The sequence below is a fragment of the Pectinophora gossypiella genome, chromosome 1 (genome assembly GCF_024362695.1).
Source record: "Pectinophora gossypiella chromosome 1, ilPecGoss1.1, whole genome shotgun sequence".
In the NCBI taxonomy this organism is placed as follows: Eukaryota; Metazoa; Arthropoda; class Insecta; order Lepidoptera; family Gelechiidae; genus Pectinophora; species Pectinophora gossypiella.
The window spans coordinates 5,910,888-5,933,721 of NC_065404.1; the positions used below are offsets into that span (position 1 = coordinate 5,910,888).

At 36.7% G+C, this 22,834-nt stretch overlaps 1 protein-coding gene across 1 annotated transcript; it reads right to left on the reverse strand.

The window, feature by feature from the left end:
* Window positions 1-377: 377 nt before the first annotated feature.
* On the reverse strand, window positions 378-15,598 carry LOC126367029 (trypsin beta-like). The gene is made up of 8 exons (XM_050010410.1): window positions 15,582-15,598; window positions 14,841-15,046; window positions 6,906-7,135; window positions 6,254-6,429; window positions 4,128-5,171; window positions 2,901-3,130; window positions 1,544-1,719; window positions 378-761 (listed from the first exon to the last, which is right to left on the reverse strand). The coding sequence occupies exons 1-5, from the start codon at window positions 15,596-15,598 to the stop codon at window positions 5,015-5,017; spliced, it is 786 nt and encodes a 261-aa protein (XP_049866367.1). The 3' UTR covers window positions 378-761; window positions 1,544-1,719; window positions 2,901-3,130; window positions 4,128-5,014.
* Between the last annotated feature and the right edge of the window lie 7,236 nt (window positions 15,599-22,834).

Consider the following 22,834-nt stretch of genomic DNA (forward strand, 5'->3'; position numbering starts at 1 on the left):
GCATCTTACTTAGTGTTAATTCCTATTACAATTCACAGAAATTAGATAATACCGACGCTCCGTACGCTGCGCACGCTCCGATTCTAACTTCTAAAGTACGATCATTTTACATTTCCGCTTCTACTACATGGGTATCGGAGTGGACATCTTGCTTAGTCTTAATTCCTATGACAATTCACAGAAATTAGAAAATATCGACGCTCCGTACACTACGATTAAAATGTATTAATTAGCTTTATTATCATATTACGGAGATTTTTACATTGCTACAGGATAGATAAATAATTTCCTTTTGAATTTTTTTCAATTTACATAAATTGATTAAAAAATATATTTTTAGTTCTAAAATAGTAAAGTTTTGAAGCAGTTTTCATAAATAGTTACAAGTTTTTAGTTATAGTTTATATTACACAACGGCATTTACATGGGTATTTAGGCGAAGTGACCATTGTGCCTGTAGTGGGCGCAGTCTGAAATTTTTACTCGATTTATACCGTAATTTTTAATTATATTTTTAGTAACAAAAACTCAAATCAAATACAAAATTATGTGTTTACAAAATATCTATGCCCGTGATATTCTTCGTTGTTTGAATTCGGCGTAATATGTTTTTCCTTTTTCTATTGTCCCTACAGTAGGCATCGAAGTATGCTTGTATGTTGTCTCGGATCCAGTTTCTCAAATAATATACGTTGCTGTAGATGCTTGGTTTATTCTTCAATGCACATCCATCGCCGTGGGATACTACTCCAACTAACATTCTAAGAAAAAAAGAAAATTCAGTAAAATTGCATTCATGTGGCAGTAAGGTTGTCAAAAACATACAAAACCATAGATGTATAATATGTTACAATAGCACATAATATAAGCGCACACTAAAAACTCGAGTTCGATAGTGACACACTAACGAAAACTTTGGTGGATTATTCTAAGTTGATATCAAGTAAAATTTTCCCTCGCTAAATTTATGATAGTTTTGTTTTTTAAACTTATTTACTTTCCGTACCTTTGACAAATTTCAACATGATATTAATTCAAAATCATGAGCTGAATCATCTCATCCCCTTCAATATTTATTAAATGTCACTTACACCCCGTACAAGTACGTACTGGTAGCAGTACGGGTATGTACAGTCATGAGCAATATCATGTACCCACTGTAGAACCCTGTCGCACTATCTTATTTGACATTTAATGAGACTTATGGTTTTATTTATCAAAAAAGTTAATGTGACATGGTTTCAAAGTGTATAAATATTAGTACTCGTGACCGTACGGATGTTAGTGATACCGTGGAAAAAAACTAAGAGGTATGTATTGTTCAGAACGTGATTCTAAGTTAATATCAAGTGGAGATTTCCGTCGCAAAATTCATTAAAATGTTAGTTTTACTAATTATTTTCAGTTCCATACTTTTGTGTCTGTCGTGTGTGGAATTTCACCATCATCATCGATGGTGTAATTCCACTTGATATTAACTCAGAATCATGAGTATTCGTTACAGTATCACTAACACCCTGTATGTAAAATAAGGGCCACTGACCCATTCCACATGACTCCTCCACCAGAGTCTCCAGTGCAGCTGTCGCGTTCCCCGTCCCCATACAGACAAAACATGTCTCGAGAGAGATCTAGATTGTGCATTTGGCCGCATTTTTCTCGTGAGACAAACTGCATAGTAGTCAGCAACAATCCTACTTGAGATAAGTCACCGGAATACTAGAACAAAAGAGTCAAAGTTAAGAAAAATCAATACCAGTTAAAACAAATGGTATTCATTGATTGAACAAACATTATGGATGATTATAAAACATACATACATACATAAACTCACGCCCGTAATCCCTAATGGGGTGGGCAGAGCCACAAGTAATCAAAGACAACTTGCAGCCACTGTTGATACGAAGTCCAAAGATGGATATGATGAACCTTATGGTGATAAGGGATCAGCCTATCGCCCATAACATTAGTCCATCATGTTAGAGGACACAATCCCTCTGTCGGTTTTTACGACATGCCCGGGAAGAGAAGCAGCTGAACGTGTTCTATGTTATAAAAATCTATGAATAATTCTGAAAACCAGATATAATAATGATGATTGGCCACTGACATCCTATAAACAAATAGACTCACATTCGCTAAGGAGTTTTTCTAAAAAGCGTCTAAACTGTGTTGATTCGTTACCTCATATTAAGATGTTATGGCTTTTCAATTTTATTTTTTTTGACGTGGCTTTTTGTAGATTTGCCGCAGGTGGCATTAACTACTTGACCGGACAAATGTGGAGCGCTGAAGGCTCTCACCCGGTACAACGTTTAAGACAACAGGCCTGAGGGTGCCCAGTTGGGTGCGAACCTCGGCTCAGGGCGTCGTCTGAGAGATAAAATATTTTTGAAAGAATTAATCGACCCTAGTGGGTTGATAACGATAACCGCTGTTTGAGGGAAGTCGTCGACTACGCCGGCGGGGTCGGTATCGGGGTCCTGAAGGGGTTGGCTGTTCAAATAAAGCGCAATATCGGTTGTACAGTGTCGTTACACGTCGACTCTTGTGACAAGATGCGCCGCGGACGCTTATTTACAGAGATTGGTTGTCTATTTGTTATACGAGGTCTATGTCATTAGCTATATAAAAATGCAGCAGCTGGTGGGTGCCCAAAGGTAACAATTATAATTAAATAGCATAAAAGCAACTTGAACCTCTGGTGATTAGCTACATAAACATTAAGAAGTTTGTTGGTTAAAGATAGTAATGATGAATTAATTATCATAGGCCTCATGTGAATTACCTTAAATAATATAGGCTGGTTGACTGGAACTACCAATATGAATGGAATTACGAACTATGTTATAACAAAATATTATAATCTAGTAACATCTAATTCAATATTAAAAACATACTTTTATGAAACCCCATCCAGTCACATGGAATTCCTTCTCCCGTTCGTTCATCCATGTATTATTTCCAACTAAAATAGCCTTTTGTACATTTGCTCGGAAATCAAATGGCTCCTCGACGAATATTAATGCTATGTCACATGCAAAAGGCATGACTTTGTTATAGTCTTCATGTATTTTCAATGAAGCTACATTATGTACTTCTGCCTTGTAGTCGCGTCTATGTCTTGCGCCTGTACATATAAAATTAGTAATGCCTTATGAGTTTCTAGGAAAGAAATACCTAAATGAAAAAAATATATTAATAAATACGATATATAAGAAATAGACTATGTCCACTAGTCTATGAAAGGGTATTTCAAGAATCATCCTCGAATATCCTCTAAGCGGATTTAGAGGGATGTCGTTTTGTATGGATTATATTGTTTTCAGAGGTGGAGAACAGTAGTCCTACGGATGGGGGTACCGCTTTGAAATAGACTACTGTGGACGCCATCTCAATCGCGTCAGACAGAGTACTGCGGGTCAGAAGGCAAGAAGGAAAAATAGGGCAGTGGTTTCCCTGCCCTATTTTTCCCTGAAAAAGTAGCATGGGGAAGGCGAACGCTACACCGACAAGAGCGTGGCTCTTAAATTAATGACGACATTATATTCCTGGTCTGAATTATTTGAAATTGTTAATATAAGACAAGACATGACATAAGGTGACGACATATTCTCAATTGGACTAGTCAGAGGTACATCCATCGCAAGATGACCTAAGTACGCTTCACCTAGCTTTCTGTTAGACTAACGTGATAGATGGTGACCCGTCTACAATGGTTAAGCCAATTGTATTAGTGTTTACTTTTAATATAAAATAGCTCAAGTCCGGTACCGGACATCGAACCGGCGTTCCCGATTTCAGAAGCAAGCCAGTACACATACCACCACATTGTTTTTTTTTTTTTTCAAATAGAATAATAATAGATATTAATAAGTCAAAATAAACAGGAACGTTAAAAAGGCCACATCGAAGCAATTCATCTAAAAAAACAATATTGCAAATTGATATTTGCGCATATAAAAATAAGTGCGCAGTGCAAGCAAATTCCAAATAGCAATGTTGCTTTTCTAGATGAATTGCCTTGATATTGCTTTTTTAACTCTCCAGATATTACTACAAAACATGTCTGACAATTATTTTCATATAACTATGCAAATGTTTTTGAAAAAGTAATCGATGCTTACCGACATGAACTGTCATATAATGAACTTCCGTGCTGTGATCGAAGCAGTGCGCAGCAGATAGTGTGGTCCAGCTGTTCAGTATGGTCCCAGAACACAATGACCCCAAGTTGAATACTAACGCTGCAGATGGGAACTTCTCAATGGGCACTGGATTGCCTCCTACAATTTTGCCTACATGCTTGTCCGGAGGCATAATTTTAACTCTAAGAACCTTAAGAACCTTATTAGCCATACAGTATAAAGGTAATATACACAAAATATAACAATATATAATTTCCAGTCTCATAGTTATTGAGACATTCACACTATCCAGTGAAATAATCCATAAGTAGATCTTAAGCTTGGAATCCTACGCCTTACGTTTCGTTGATTAATTTTATAGGTGCTTTTATAACTCAATTAAAAATGTAATCAAGATAGACTCTGGTGATTTGGTCGTTAAACTACGCAGGCGTTTGGTTTCACTTATATAAATTGAACTAGAATAGAACGTTCAATTATCGACATAGTCAAACCGGTCGTCAATGCCTAGGTACTTACATGAAGTGCCTACGAACACTGCGTTCATCTTGTTCTTGCATTTGAATTGTATTCCACACCGATGACAATCTCTAAAAATCTTAATATTTCAATTCAATTCAAAACATTTTATTGCACCAATATAAACATACTTAACAAATAGGACAAATACACAAAAAACAGAAGAGGATATTTTTTGATATAAGTGAGTATAGTCGGTGTACCTATAACCCATAATCCCTCTGGTTATTTTTACAATTGTTACGATTTTTTTATTTTTATAAGGTATCTAAATACAATTTTTGATCCATTTTGTAGCCGTACGTAATTTTCGCACCGAACCAAAATCAAAACAATACCATCTTTTTCTAGCACTTCAATTTTATTTTGTCATTAACTTTGCAAAACTCCTGGATCAAGTAACGAGCGGCTTCGTTCATCCACTCGCGAGCACGATACAAGTTGACATAGACACCCGGATGTCCGCCGCATACGCCTCCAAACGATACAATTCCCACCACCATTCTGTAACATAAATACATTCTTCTACATATCTTCTATCATGTAGGTTCTGCGTCTGATCGCTGATCTTTCAACCCAGGGTCAGGGATTATTAGTGAGCTACCAGACAATGACAATAATTGAATTTTCTTATTGTACAAAGGAAATTATATGTTTGTGGCGAACCCAACTAGTTGGCCAGCTAGTTCCGCTCACATGCAACAGATGGCGCCACATTCAATAATGCAGTCTTGAAGCAGTCGTGAAACGCGATATCGAAGTTTACACAGCAAGACGCATATTTACAACTTCCAACATAACACCGTTGGATCGTCCATTCCTAGTCACACTACCAACTTGTGACTAGCGGGGTATACTATGCTCTGTTCTGTACCCCGAAAAACATCCTTTAGCGGCAGCACACCCTCGCCGGCAAAAGTCTCATATTATATCATAACGCATTTTAGGTCAAGAGAGATGAACCATAAAATTGACATTATGGACGCATCAACCAGAAACATAATGTAGGTATTGAGATACACGTTTTTATGACAACCCCGTTAAAATCCCGCTAATACTCGTTAAGACGTTACTATGGCGATTTTTCTATGTGTGCGTGTATTGTTATGAGAGAATTATGAAACATTATTTACAATATTACATTAATGGAAGTTTTAAAAATGTTTAAGGAATTATAATAATGGATTCAGGTTAGGATTGCTTCTGCAGCGCGTCAGGTAGGAACGCACAGATGGTTTTCAGTCAATATTGCACGAAAGAGTAGCTACCATGATACGTCGCTTGCGGGAAATCACCAGCACTCTTGCTATTGATTACCCTGTGGTAAGGCACTGCATTTATATTCATTTGGAGTCCAGCCCTCGCGGCATAGCAACAGCGTCGCGCTTAGCGTGAAATATGTCGAGGGTTTTGACCAATAGCCGTATGTACGACTTCTATCTACAAAGCCCTAGATATTATTTGCGCCGCGGTTGCTATGTACACCCCGCTTAAATTTATTATTACTGACGATTTTTATAATCGTTTTACACTAATTTCGACAGTACCTACTAATTCTAGGGGCGCCGCATCGCTCGCTCACTCACCCATTCCACAAGACGCCTCCTCCGGAATCGCCACGACACGTATCTCGTTTTCCATTGCCCCATAAGCAGAACATTTCCCTCGACAAACGTATATCCGTCAGCTCTTCGCATTTGTATTGCGGCACATACGTCATGAAAGCATTCAAAAGCCCTCTCTTGTTGTCTGTACCCACATTCTAAAATACTTAAAATAGTCACGGTATATTCATAAAATACTCGTATCTGCAGATTTTTTATCTTGCGGTTTTGAATAAACTATTTGTAATTATTGGTTTTGTTGTAGAGTGTTGCGAAAAATTTAATGCTGAATTTTTACCGAAGCGTCAAGGACATCCAATAAAGGCTGATAGTTTTGTTTCAAAATAATTTCTATATTTACTTAAGTACGTCGCCGTTACTAACTTAACCTGTAATTGGGATGGTTTCTCCTTCGAGTTGGAAGATCAGATTAGTATACACTTCTGTGAAAAACCAGACCTGTCAATACCTTCGTGTTAGATAATCGGTCCTTGGAATAAAAACCAGTATATTTTAGATAATATTCTTCGGACGCTTCGACATCGCCTGTCGATGCAATTAGATATCCAATCTCGGCGTCAGGAAGGTCCTTAAGAGGACGATGACGCAATTTTATACCCAATAAAATACTTACGTCTATCTCCCCCCATCCGGAAACATAAAACCGTGTTTCATTTTCTCGCATCCATCGCTCGTGTGTGGCTATCCAAGCCTTTTTGACAGTGGGCTTAAACCGAAACTGGTCAGAAATGATCAACATGGCGAGGTCGTTAGAAAACTTCACCGGTATATTGTATCGCACATGTATGATGAATCTCGATACTTCGTGCACGTCGGCCTTATGATCAAAAAAATATCTTGAGTCTGGAAAATACAAAAAGGCGGTCAAGTGCGAGTGTCACTCGCGCACCGAGGAGTTGACATTTCCGTTGAAAAGCTATTGTCTCCATACATCGACATAGGTCGCGGTTAGTTTACCAAATGCAAATAACTTTGTAACCGCAAAAAAAAAGTATTCGATATTTTTCTTTTACTTATGATTGAATGATTGATGATTTTAGGTTAATGGGGTAATTAGATATTTTCTCCCTACGAAATGTATGAAAAGATGTCTAAAAATGCCCGTATCTTTGAATCATGTTGATTTACAAACTTGAATTTTTTATAGCCTCAAGGGACCGTACATAAAAGTATGAGATGTTAATTTCAACTTGATATACCTCCGCGTGTTCCCAAGAAAAAGTTGCTTGACAGACAGACGAACGGACGACAAAGTGATCCTATAAGGGTTCCATTTTCCTTTTGAGGTTCGGAACATTAAAATTGAGTGTAATATTAAGTATTTTTCGGAAGTAGGAAATGCTTTTTTTAGTAGGCTTGGTTTATATGGATCCTATGCCGTTCGTTGCATGGGGCGTTGTGCGTCACTACTTATCGCTCTGACGAGAATGACGTCGCTTCTGCATAAATAAACGCTCTATACATTGCCATAATAATAATATGTGTGAATTCACCGTATGACGATTATCATCCTAGGCATGCTACAGAAGTCGACCATAAAGGAATTATTTACATAGGTACCTAATAATACTCGTAATAATAATAATAATTGTCTTAAGGGACCTCTACCAACGTGTTGGCTTCGGCCCCACGCACGCCTTCCAAAAGTCCGGGACTCCCTATGGAGTCCGAGATTATGGAAATGACAAACATAATAATAATATATGCTTCTATACTGTTCTGGGAGCAAATGCTTCTATGCTGTTCTGGGAGCAAATAAAAAACATAGAAAACGTTCAGCTGCTTGTCTTCCCGGGCATGTCGTAAAAACCGACAGAGGGATTGTGTCCTCTAACATGATGGACTAATGTTATGGGCGATAGGCTGATCCCTTATCACCATAAGGTTCATCATATCCAGCTTACGACATCGTATCAACAGTGGCTGCAAGTTGTCTTTGATTACTTGTGGCTCTGCCCACCCCATTAGGGATTACGGGCGTGAGTTTATGTATGTATGTATGTAATAATAATAAGCAGGCGATATAGTCCCCCATAGCCCCAGTATCCCGGCCACTAACCGCCAACCCAATAGCCCAGTTCCCTTTGTTCCCATAATCTGCAATAGTCCTACACGAACAGGGTGCAGGGTACACTCCCATCGTGCATACAAGCATAATCGCTGGTTGGTGTCACATTACATTTAGATTAAATTTTCGGCCATGCACGCCTTCCAAAAGTCCGGGACTCCATAGTCCCGAGATATGAAAATGACATACATAATAAAGTTTATTGAAATAAGATTTTGCATCGTGCATTGAAACCCTGTCTTCCAAACAAGGCGAACTTGTGTCAATGCATAATGTAAAAATTTAATTCAATAAACGTTATCATAATAATAATGTTAACTTAGGTCTTAATGTGGCTGGAAGTTGTCTTTTGAAATATGGTTTTGCCCACCCAGACAGATTGATATTACGGGCGTAAATTATGTTTCAGTACTACTTATATCCCTTAAAAGGCGGTTAAGGCCCGCCTAAACCAATGATTTTCGAATTCATTATGTTTGGCTAAATAAATTATCATGTGCTCAGCGGTAAAGAAAAACATTCTGAGGACGCCCGAGAACCACAAACCTGAGAAATATGTTTTCGGAAGTATGTGACTTAAATTAAATGGGGCTGGATGTCCTTTCAGATTGGAAGGTCACACTGGGAGCATCTGTTAAAAAACCGGAGCTGTCAAACCCGGACGAACCCTGTGAAAAGCTAGGTAGATGACGAACTATATAATTATGAGATTAAACGAACTTACCTGTAAGTGAAGTTCTATCTCAATTATACGAAAGCTCCTTGTTCGAGAGGTTTTTAACAGTGTAGTCTACGTCTTATGCTCCAGCATCGTCACAATTTTCAAAGCTCATATCCAAAGCTAAAAAAAAAAGTTAGTTTCCCGCTTCCTGAACGCAGCTGTCAACTAATGTCATTATGTTTAAAGCATGTTTCATGGACAACTCCATCACCTGTGGAAGCTTTAGGGCGGGATATTAAAATTGAAGGGAGGGAGTCCTCTCGAACAAGGAGCTTTCGTATAATTGAGATAGAACTTCACTTACAGGTAAGTTCGTTTAATCTCATAATTATACTCGCTCCTTGTTCGAGAGGTTTTTAACAGTGTAGATGTTCAAAGTTTAGTTGGGAATGAAACATTTAAATTGAAACGAGTACCAATAATATGATTATTCATTAATGAATAAAGTACATACATTGTTATCACAAAAGCTAATTAAGCTGCCCATGACTTTAATCCCAATAAAGGCAGTCAGAGGCACAGCCGTCTCCTGATAAACTCAGCGCGGCGTTCCACCAAACGTTTTGATATTATCATGTAAAAAACAATAAGAATAATAACTGTTCGCTAAACAAGTTTCACCAGTTCTCAAGAATGGAATCGATATTATGTATGTTATATATGGTTATACTATACTGTACTAGAATAGATACATAGTTTAAAAGTATATTAAATACCTATTTCACATTACTATCAATTTTACAACAAAAGAACTACACAAGAACAAATTTCTGATGGAGCTCAACATCAAGATTGGCTATAAGAGCCTCACAGGGACCTCACCATAGAGCACATTTCCGAAGCTCTTGAACAACAACGATAGTTATAGTCGAAAGGACTGTGAGACTTCATCATATAGTATAACACTCATTTTTCATTGGCACACCAAGGGCTACAATAATTATCAAAGTTACACATTATTTGTTTACATACATAAAAGAAGAAGAAATACATAAAGAAGAACGGGTAATGACGAGGGCACCCAGACACAAGATTGATTATAACATCCTGTGCTAAGTTGGCAATTGTTGTCGACATTGAGTAGTTAAATGAATCCTAAGACAACATGTCAAATTGATTAGAGAAAATACAAATATAAGTGCAAGTAAGAATTTCGATACATTTATTCAAATGACCTTTTTCATTAAAATATTCAGAACCACTGAACTAAACTTTCCTCTTTATTATAAGATATTGTTAAATGAGGCTGAAAGTATAAAGAGGGGAAATGCATTTACATTATGTACTTGTGTGATAATTATCTTCGGAATAATTAAGATTTTGTTTTTATTAAAATAGATTACCTGAGCCCACGTTATTGTGTATTACCTAATATCGACCATATGGGCTTGGTAATAACATTTAGTATATTTTTTTATGTGGTAATAATAAATATAACTTGTTGTGGATTTTTTTCCTATTCCTCTATGCAACCTTTCACCCACCAATCAGATGATAGAACAACGTACACACAACACATTAACACACGTAACATTGTTTACGCAGCTATCTCTTTAGTGTAATAATTATTGAATTTGTTTTTAGGACAGTAATAATAACGTCCTATCATTTACTGGAAAAAATAAATAAATGAATAAAACATATTTTACCCTTAGGTATGCAGTTACATATAAGGATAACATTAATTTATTGATTATCGGTCGTGTAGGTATATTATCATCGTTCGTAAAAATCATCCTTTCCTTTAACCTAACTTAACATGATCCTGTTGTTTGCACAGGGATTCACTTCTCGTACCCATCCTGAAGATTTAATATGTCAGGTTATTTAGTGAAGGGACCTGCCTGATTTACGTTACAACACTAACCGAAAAATAGGATAAACATATATTTATCATGAAAATATTATTGTTACTTCTCCACTGCAGTTTGGTTCCGATTGATTAAGTGGAGGGACATTATTGTTGTAATTTTTATATTAATTGTAAACTGTGTTTTGGGCTGATCAGCAACAACATAATAAATCTACAACAACATAATTTAGAGAAAACGCTAATGGTGATGTAAGTTATATGTTAATAATGAACTATTTTTCCTTCCTTTTCACCTATGAGTTAATAATAAAAAGGGCAACTATTCTATCTAACCGAACTAGGTATCAATATTTTACAATTTCGAATGTAATACTTGAAGGAAATTTTCATTGAAGTTATAATATTATCAGGTAGGTACCTCAATTTATACTGAGATTAGTATTGTTATTCCTGATTAACAAAGACAGGATTTGAATCCCATGTTTTAATGATAATGCTAAAACTTTTAGTGATAGACATTCGGAATTAATTTTACCAAAATTTTGAAAAAGTAAATATCATAAAGGTAGGTATATTTGCTTGTGCAAATTTTCCCATTATAACTTTATAGGGAATTCTTCCTCCTCATGAGGTACTATTCTTAAACGGCCTTGCTGCCTGGGCCACTGTTGATACTAATGGCTGTGAGACTGCTAATACATCCGGTTGTAGCTCTGCTACTACTGCTGGCTGTAGGGCTGCTGGTACTGCTGGTTATGGCACTGCTGATCATGACTGGATGCATCACTGCTTTTATTGCTGGCTGTGGGGCGGCCTGCTGATACTGTTCCTTGTGGGCTTTCTGTTCATGCTGTTGGCTGTGGGGCTGCCTGCTGATACTGTTGTCTCTGTTCCACAGATCCTGTTGCTATCTCGTTTACTCACTCTTCGGGCAATGTTATTCATTATTATTTATGTGCTATTTGAATTTTATGATGTTGGTTGACAGAATTTAATAGCAGTATTCTCTAACCATGTCTTGTGTACAGTTATCTCTTTTGAAAGTAATCTCTGACATTACATACTATTAATACTTTGATTTCTAGCACAGTTGAGGTTGATTAATAGAACAGAGGCTTTTAGGTTTTGAATTGTCGGTTATTTCTTCAGAATTTGTACTCTCATTATTTTATAATAATCAATTTGACATAATAGTCTATTGTTTCTCAGCATTAGTCTAATCTTGAGTTTCAACATGGGTAGGTAAGCCCCGACAATTCAATGGTTTATCTTCGATTCCTCAACTGACAAACCAAACATGGAAATACAAGTATAAAAAATAGTTGGTCTATGTTCTAGCTATCTACTAGCGTTTAGCAAAAGGCGATACTTGTAGTGGTAGCTTTATGTTATTTGAGTTGATACCATCAAGTCCATTGTCTATCCTCTAAGTGATAGCTCTAGGTATGGAAATGAGAAATAGGTATATAGCGCTTGCTAATGCCGACCATAATCGTGGTAGCTCTTATATTAATAGGGTTCATACCATAAAGTCCATTGTCTATCCTCTAAGTGATAGCTCTAAGTATGGAAATGAGAAATAGGTATATAGCGCTTGCCAATGCCGACCATAATCGTGGTAGCTCTTATGTTAATAGGGTTCATACCATCAAGTCCATTGTCTATCCTCTAAGTGATAGCTCTAAGTATGGAAATGAGAAATAGGTATGTTAGCGCTTGTCAATGGCGACTTTCTTAGTGGTAGCTCTTACATTCATTGTGTTGATACCTTCAAGTCCATTGTCTATCCTCTAAGTGATAGCTCTAGGCATGGAAATGATAAATAGGTATATTAGCGCTTGGCAATGGCGACGTTCCTGGTGGTAGATCTTTTGTTAATTAGGTTGATACCATCAAGTCCATTGTCTATCCTCTAAGTGATAGCTCTAAGTATGGAAATGAGAAATAGGTATGTTAGCGCTTGTCAGTGGCGACCTTCCTAGTGGTAGCTCTTATGTTCATTACATTGATACCTTCAAGTATATTGTCTATCCTCTAAGTGATAGCTCTAGGTATGGAAATGACAAATAGGTATATTAGCGCTTATCAATGGCGACCTTCCTAATGGTAGCTCTTATGTGCATTGTGCCTTTAAGTCCATTGTCTATCCTCTAAGTGATAGCTCTAGGTATGGAAATGTAAAATAGGTATATTAGCGCTTAGCAATGGCAAACTTCCTAGTGATAGCTCTTATGTACATTAAGTTGGTACCATCAAGTCCACTGCCCGTCCGCTAAATGATAGCTCTAGGTATTAAAATAAGGCATAGGTATATTTGCGCTTTGCAACAGTCTTAGTGGTTGATTTTTATGTTAATAGGGTTGATACATCAATTCCATTGTCTATCCTCTATTGTGATAGCTCTAAAAGGAAACAAATAGTCTGTCTATTCTCTAGTCAGACAGTTCACTACTAGTGCTTAACTAGGTGACTCTCCAAGTGGTGTTCTCTTGTTAGTTAGGTTGGTACCAATAATCATCACCCATACGTTGGAAGCTTGAATTATAATAAGATTAGAGTAATTTGGAAGAAATTGCTTACTATAATAAGGCTATCTTTGCCTGTACTCTCTTAACACTCTTTCTGTTTTTATTGTTAGGGTACATTATCATCATCTTATATTGTAAGTATCATTCGGAGAAGATAACATTATTAACACCACTTAACAGAGACTGTGAGAAGGGATTATGTACTGTTATAATATATATAATATCATTTTTAAGTATGGTTATCTTGTAGTAAACCAATTATAATTCTCTAAATGTTTTAAGTGTTATCTTGAATAAGTTATGTATCTTGTCTACCAATGGTGTAGATGACCTCTGTGATATCGAGTACTACTGTGTCATGGGTACTTCTTGATGAACAGGGTAAACATGAAGTGCTTGTCATGTAATTATCTGAACTTGTCAAATTATTTCCGAGTTAATTATTTACTTTTCGATGCCATTCTGCGGTTATATTTCACTGGTTCTCTTTGTTTTATAATAAAACTGCTCATTTCATTCGCTGATAGTAAGTTATCAACCGCAACATAAGCCAAGAACACGAATTACAAAAAGAAACAAAAAAAAATATATTTTTTTTTATTTTTTATTTTTTTGACAGATGAAAATAAAAACGCGGCAATCAGGGACTGAAGACAAGGCTTAGGCCTATTTTGATCGTGATTTTCGAATATTAAATTACTAAAGTCAAGACTGTATAGTCCTCAGATCTTTGCCTGCCTTATATAAGGCGAATTTAAACAACATCAACATTGGAATAAAGTATAACTTTTAAATCACTGTTATAACACGAACACGATACAATTTTAATATTATTATTATTTCTGTTAATAAAACTAGTTACTTTTATTAGTAATAAGTACCAACTTAAGTTACTTCTTCGAATGTTAGGATTATAAAATTATAACCTCAAAAAAAGTTATTTGTTTTCGACAATAAAAGGAATGAAATTGAATTGATCATAATTATATCTTCTCTTGTTTTAGTAGATGGATAATGTTAAGACTTACCAGTTTAATCCACATTTTGTTTTACCAAAAAGAACTTACGCTCGTTGTCATCCACATTTTTTCTTTGGTACTGTTTCTAGCTTTTTTAGAGAAAAAAGCACTTGATTATGTAAGTAACAGATTTTTCGCACTATATCAATCATGTTTTTGTATTAAATATTGGTTTTCAATTAGTTTATTTACGGAGGCGAAGTGACGCGCCGGTGCACAAAAACCGTAATGACATTAGTTGACAGCTGCGTTCAGGAAGCGGGAAACTAACTTTTTTTTTTAGCTTTGGATATGAGCTTTGAAAATTGTGACGATGCTGGAGCATAAGACGTAGACTACACTGTTAAAAACCTCTCGAACAAGGAGCGAGTATAATATATATATTCTTCAAATACGTACTTGCATATATTCGCATTTCTAAAATATTATAGTTCACATCGAGGCAATGCGCGGCTGTAAGCACTAGTTTACTGGTTAATATAACACCGGAACAAACTCCGGCATAATTAAGGAAAAACACATTGAAAGGAAAGTTCTTTAGACTTGTCGGATCACCCCCGAGGATCTTCAACGCAAGTTTTTTCTCTTGTCCACCCTTATAATTACTGTAATTTTGGTAACAAAAATGGAGTTGGAATGAACACACAATTATAATCATACATCGTGATACACTGTGCCGCATATTTCCTAATAAGAAAAACACTCATTAAACGCAAAGTGAAATTAAGTATCGTTAACATTAATGCTTGGTTTAATCATGTACAATAGAATGCACCGAACATAAAAAAACCAGGCAAGTACAAGTCGGGCCATGCGCAGAATAGGCTCCGTAGTTGCCAATATTGTGAATACCTAGCCAACATCAACATTATACTTACAAGATGTTAGTGATACCGCAACGAAAACTTTAGGGAATGATTCAGACCATGATTCTAAGTTGTTATCAAATAGAACTTCCTGTCGGAAAATTCATTAATATTTTAGTGTTATTAAAATGAGTTTCACTCCCATAATGTGCTGCAAATTACCCAAATTTAAAATAAAATGTATAATGACAAACTATTAAAAAATAATCGAAGGAATTTTAGCGTTGACAGCGACTCCCCTAACGGGGATTCCCGCTACGGTGAGTCTGTTTACGGCAAGTGGCTAGACATTACGTCTGTCATACAACGCGAATAGTCGCTGGCCAATAAATACGTAGTCGGATTTACATTTACAGCGCAGCACGAACTTAAAATCTTAATTAAACGTGTTCGACATGAAAAACACCTACCATCGTTTTAGTACGATAAATTAGATGTGCGTTTTTACGTGACACCTTGTCTATTAGTTTATAGAATAGAATAGAAATTGTTTCATAATACATATAATGTTTCATCCGTGGTCTAGTGGTTAGAGCTTTAAGATCACGATCTGGACATTGTCGAAATCACTTTGTGAGACTGTCCTTTGTTTAGGACTTTTCAGGCTTGAATCACCTGATTGTCCGCAAAAGTAAGATGATTCCGTGCTTCGGAGGGTACGTAAAGCCATTGGTCCCGGCTATTAGCCGTAAAAACACTTCCACCAACCCGCATTGGAGCAGCGTGGTGGAGTATGCTCCATACCCCCTCCGGTTGTTTGAGGGGAGGCCTGTGCCCAGCAGTGGGATGTATATAGGCTGTTTATGTATGTATTTAATACATATACAACTTGACTTGTGGATCCACCCCAGTGGATTACAGACATACGTTTTATCTATCTGGCTAGCGCCACCAACATCAGTTGTAAATGAAAAGCAAGCAATTAAGCACGTTTATTTAAAATTAAAACGCTGAAACGCTGCACACTAACACAACACGAGCCAACTCATATATATTAATTTACATTAGCAAAACAAAACCCCATATATGTACAAATATGACGAGACCATTCCATTTCGATGGCATCCGAATTTTTCAAATGAACAAAATGAAATTCGACCGTCTCTATTCATTATTATTATTTAGGGGGGTGATTAAATTTTTTCATTAATATTTAACGTAAACTAGTAGAGCTTAGTAAGTAATTCGAATTTTTCGGCGGAGCACACAGAAACAGTGATAGACAGACGATCAACAAAATTATATGAGTGATCGGTTTTTGAGGTACGGAATCCTAAAAGCGTCCAAGAGCTTGTATGCGCCCGTAACGGAATTTATAACATTTCCATAGTATTCAGATGGTTTTCTCTGTTTTGTGGAAACGTGACTCATTTAAAAACGTGTCATGAGAGTGTGAATCAGGGGACTCTATAAAGCTCAATTAAGTTTCTGCTATCCCTCTTGCACTAACATGACTATTACTGTTTTTGTTTCAGTAATCTGTCGCAGACATAGGGAGTAGGTAGCTTCTTATACATCATAGGCAAAATTAATTATCCAGTTTATTATTTCAGAAATGCAAAGGTCTTCCGAACCAGCTACTTTCATTCAAAACACAAATTCTATTTTACTTTTTTTGTTATTTCCTTGATCTTGGTATCTCAAATAATGTGAAAATAAAAAGACTAGGTAATATTACGTAAAATAAATTACCAATAAACCAGCAACGAAAAAGTTGTTAGCAGCTACAGCGTATGAAAATCGACACCAGCGCCGTCTGAGAAACGTGACTTTTCCCGTACTAATTCCTGTGAGGAACGGCCCTCCCACTCAGTCGCCCTCCGCCTGTGGCAGCCAGCGCCCCACGCGGGCCCTCCGCGCAAAACATAACCTCACAACACCCACCACAACAAACATACCCCGCTCCATTTAAACCCTATCCTTAACATATCAGTGTCAAAAACCCAACAGTATTGTGAATGTGAATTTGGACATTAAAAACCAAAAATGCTATCTCATGAGTTATGAACGAATTTTGCAAGAAAAGTGTGTCCTAAAATCAAAACAAAGGTGTATATCGATTCACTGGTTTCAGCTGAACATGACATTATTTCCTGAGGAGGTACAAATCGGTACAATGACAGGAATGAAGGTAAGAGACATTTTACTTATTTAAAGCGTAGTTCTTTTTTTAACCTTAATACCGCCAACTTTATATTTTTTAAGAGTCTTGTTGTCTTCAGAAATGTCTAAGATATAATAAATATACTTTGAAGTAGGCACCGAATATTTCTGGTTGATTAATGAGCTAATTCCTAGTTCCCTTTTTACCTTTTAAATAAATTCGAAATTTAAAATACCTACCTAGAAGAAATGTTTGGCTATTTATTAAATATTTTTCTGTAGTATAATGAATAGTCGTCGTTACATATAATCCGCCGCGATCATCACGCGCGATTTAACCGCATGACAAACAGTTGCGGTTATTTACCGTTAATAGTAATATAATAGTAATAATTTTGAATAAAATAATTGGGTTAGTATTTAAATAATTTAAAATAATTAAGTTATTTTTATGTTATTGGTGCTACAAATAAATATGCTTTAATAATACTCTACATTTAAATTAAATTGTCTTAAGGGGGCGTGTTGGCTTCGGCCCCACGCACGTCTTTCAAAACGAAGTGCCATGGTCCCAGATATGGAGACGACATAACATAACAAAACATAAATAGCCTATATACGTCCCACTGCTGGGCACAGGCCTCCTCTCAATCAACCGGAGAGGGTATGGAGCATACTCCACCACGCTGCTCCACTGCGGGTTGGTGGATGTGTTTTTACGGCTAATAGCCGGGACCAACGGCTTAACGTGCCCTCCGAAGCACGGAATCAACTTACTTTTACACGACATACAAATAAAAAATATTATAAAATAATAACATAATTCTATTATTATAAATAATATTTTTTATAATAATTATTAGCTTAATTCACGTAAACAAAAACTGTGAACAACGACATAAGTACGTGGTAAATTATTTTTAGCATCTCAAAATTAAATATTTGTAATAAGTCAAAATGTTCCTCACAATTAATTATACTCGCTTAGCAATAAGTAAGCTAGAAAACAGCCTTACTCTAGTCAGCCATCGTACCATAATATCAAATGATATAAGTAAGTAAGTACCTACACAAACAATACCTACCATTTTACTGGCACGCACGAGGCTTACGTATGTCGAGTAAGCGGATAACAAGCAACGTGGAATATTATATTATCGAGATTAAAATATTAAAATAAATATAGGTTAGGGACGCTCGATGTTCGACCGCCGGCCAGCGCAGGCGTCGCGTTGCCGCGGCGTCGACATCGCGTCGACGTTGCGCGGACGCTGGCACAACGACCACGCTCGAAAGACGCTAGTGTGGGGATCTCTAAATGTAAAAGCACTGAGGGCTCTTACCCGGTACAAAATTTAAGACAACAGGCCTGAGGGTGCCCAGTTGGGCGCGAACCCTGGCTCAGGGCATCGTGTCGTTTGAGCGGGTCGATAGCGATAAGCGCTGAATGAAGGAAATCGTCGACCACGCCGGCGGGGTCGGTACCGGGGTTCTGAAGTTTTTGTTGTCGCCAGCTGATTGGCCGCCTCTATGGCGAGAGTAATTGTATATTATGTCCTTCGGGCGCCGATACTTATAAGTACATGGAAAGTAGGTATATGGCGAGGTATTAGTGTTACAGCAGATTTAGCCGCATTGTAACATTGTAAGGTGTCGCGTGAGAAGCCACGCTGCCCGTTGCACCACACTGCAGCATGATATTGCGTCTAAAATTGTTTTATAACACAGGTTTTTACCAGTTTTATGTTGGACTGGGAACAAAAAATAAAAACAAAACACGGTCAGCTGTTTATCGTTCCGGGCGCGTCGTAAAAACAGACTGAGGTATTGTGATTGACTTTGTATTGAGAGATGGACTGATTCTTCTTAACCATCTTAGGATTCGTATCAACAGCAGTTTACCCCATCACTATCAAGTGAAGATTACGGTTGTCCTTTTAAAATCCTTTTATGTTGCTTGCTTAAACAATTGGATTCTAGAGAGAAAAGGAAATGGACCGCCGAGTTTGAATTAATCTTTGGATCATAGATATCTTGGTTTACAGGATATTTTTTTACATAACATAACTTGAGCTCATGACTATTATCTCAATTAGGTACATATATCACAAAATGAACAAAATACCCACGCCACACCGAGCTTTCTGTTAGACCAACGTGATAGGTGGTGAGCCGTATCGCCTTCTATACAGTGTACTTACATTATTTACAGGGTACATTATTTGTATGAATGTGTTGATGTAACAATTGTATTTTAATTTTTAATATTGGAATGTGACTAATTTTGATCTTGACGTGTAATACGAATTATTACCAATAAATTATATGAATATAATGGTGATAAAATTATGATGAATATAAAATTAATAACTCATCGGTAAATCCAGTAGCGGGTTTGGAACCGACACTTCCAATTTGAGAAGCAAACCGGTGAACCACAGGACCACAGTGACTCTCAATATTTTAGAGTAATAATAAATAAATATTTTTTATTAGTAACAAAACCACTAAAAATATGTTCATATTCCGAGAATCATTTAATTATAAGTCTCTATCTATCGACCGGTATTGAAGATAGTTTGAAATTCGTAAAAGTTTAGAACTTCCCAATAATTTTCCCTGAATGTTTATTTCAAGGGACTCTGAACATTATTAAGCTTCTGTTGAAAATTTCCGCATTTCATTTTGACAAGTACTTAAGCGAAATTCTGCGGCTGGCAGTTTGATTTGGTTTTATCAACAATCCTGCTTACTAAAATTGGTAGACGGGTCGTTCTTCTTTTTTATCGACAATGATCTGTCCTTCGCTCTGCTATGTTATATGTTTTAGAATTTTATTTAATCTTTCCATTGTCCAAAAATATAGTTATCTTATTATACTTAAAATACTAGCGAAATACTAATCGGTTTCTCGATTAGTGATTAACGTAGCTTGGTTGTTTTTCACAAAATTCTGTGACAGAGTGGTAAATCGAAATGCTGTCTCCGATGAAAAGGGCCACTCTGTCACAATATATTTTGCAATGCGCCTGCAAGGAACAGTATATTACCAAGATAAAGAGAAACACTAAATACTCCTCTACAGACACATCTCTATATGATGTTTTTTTAAATATTTATTGCCGTTATAATGAAAGATGTTAAATCCGATATAACGAGAAAATGACTTTTTATTGTCGATAAAAAAGAAGAACGACCCAGACGTGTTTTATCTGACCGATCTATAGACCCCTTAACTCAGCAGCTGTAGTATGGCAACCGACGTACGACGCGATTTTTAAACATTTTGAACCAATAGCATTACCTATTTTATTTATCGAATAATCAATAACGATGTTCATTATTATATAACGCATCGCATACAGCATGCTACGGGGGCTGGTTTCTGATATTCTAATCGTACCTATATACTTTACAAAGTACTTTTTTACCTGTACGTATAATAATATGGGCGAAAGGCTGATCGCCCGTCAACATACATTTCTTCATATTTTCCCTAGAAACTTGAATTTTATTGAATTCCCGGTAAGTATCATTTCGGAATACTTTGAGCTTTAAACCTGAAACTACGTTTGACATTGCGGTTCACCCTATTACAGCAGCGCAGCGTACCGAATAATGCCTAGCGCAACTAAACCTTATTCTATTCCTTATATTAAGCTGTAATACAAGACGGATCCAGATAGGACACGCGGTAAATGAGTCGTGAGCCGCGAGCAAACTGCCGAAGAGCGAGCGCCAATCAGGCGGCTTAATCGGTTTACTTGCTTCGCTTGGTTTAGGGTTGTCTACTGTATCATATACGCAACGAAGAAAAGAATAACATGATAATGATGAAAATTAAGAAGGTACCAAAAGCGTTCCTATTGCAAAGGTAGCAATTTCTTCCCAGCAATTATAAAATCACCAAATATAGACAGTTTGTAATGCCCTTAGATTAATTTTGCTTTACTACAAATAGTAATAGTATAAATGGGAAAGTGTATGTGTGTCTGTCTGTTTATTTGTCCGTCGTTCACGACAAAACGGAGCGATGAATTGACGTGTTTTTTAAAGTGGAGATAGATGAACGGATGGAGAGTAACATAGGTTATTTTATTTCCCTAAAATGGGACGTGGAAGTTTTTATGTAGTATTCCCCAATTTTCAAGGTAGATAGCTAAAAATTGGTATGCGGACTATTTGTGACTAACAAAAAAACTAGTGCTTCATTTTTTTTTGGAAATCTGCCTGCAACCTCTTCAAAGAAGGGGTGAAATTTTATATGAGACTTTTCGCAGTTTTCAAGTTAGAAAGCTAAAAATTGGTACATTAGCAAAAGGAGAACCGCGTCACCCCGAATTTAACGCGAGCGAAGCCATGGGCAATAGCTAATAAATATGAGCTCACGACATCTCCTTTTTAATTATTGTATCTTTTGCTATTTCCCGTTGGGATAGGCGGCGACCACGAAACTAACATACCACTTTTGCTTTTCGTTTTTCGCGGGAAACATTCGTGAAATATTTACTCGTACATATCTAAGTGTATGAGTAAAACCCCACATACCCACCACACCCCAAACACAAAACCCACATATCCGATAAATGCATTTTCGGAGGTGTGTGACTTAACCTGTATTGGGCTGGTTTTCCCTTCGCGGGTTGGAAGGTCAGACAGGCAGTCACTTCTATAAAAAACGGTCCTTTCAAATCTTCAGGTTAGGTAAGCGGTATTTGTATGAATGTATCCTTTGAGGGTGTAAGGCTCATTTTTACAGCGTAAGATTAGCAGCGTCCTTTCAAGACATAATCACCAACCAACCAAATACCAATTGGTTGTTTTGTAGTTCTCATCCAAACACCCGTGACGTTGTTATTTTGGGACATGGGTACTTCGAACTATTAATATTCATAAATCAGACACGTTCCCCAAATAAACTACCCTTTTGTACAAACTGGTAACATTTCGGTCAAACCACGTTTTCGGCAATTAAAACCACAATGTGTAAGTAATTTAGTAAATGGAAGTTAGCAATTGAGTTGGTTTATTTAAATGTTATACGGCCCTGTAAATTGACCGCCAATTGGTAATAGTTTTGACTTTACAGTTTCAGTTTTACGCAATGATAATGCGTTATATAAATTGTTCTTTGTATGTTCAAGGTCTGCCGAAGTTCAGTGTTGCTCACTGATCCCGAGAACCACTGAATATATTTATTTGCATGTATGCTAATAAGTAAGAAGTAAGAATCATAATAAATAATACTAAGGCATATATTACTTTCTTTGTAACCTGGTGTTCGCTAGTAGATAAAATGTCCCGCAATACTCGTCACAAGATTTGTTGCTAGAGAATTGCAGCGTATATTAATTATACTTCATAATACTTATTTATAGCTGACTCATGGGATAAGTAGCTTTAGCACAAAACGGTGTTATGGTT

Excerpts from the sequence above, each read along its gene's own strand:
- LOC126367029 (XM_050010410.1), bottom strand. Across the intron at positions 6,430-6,905 it reads CCGGATGGGGGGAGATAGAC|AATGTGGGTACAGACAACAA; the intron begins GTAAGTATTTTA and ends TAAGTATTTTAG. Across the intron at positions 5,172-6,253 it reads GGAGGCGTCTTGTGGAATGG|AATGGTGGTGGGAATTGTAT; the intron begins GTGAGTGAGCGA and ends TTTATGTTACAG.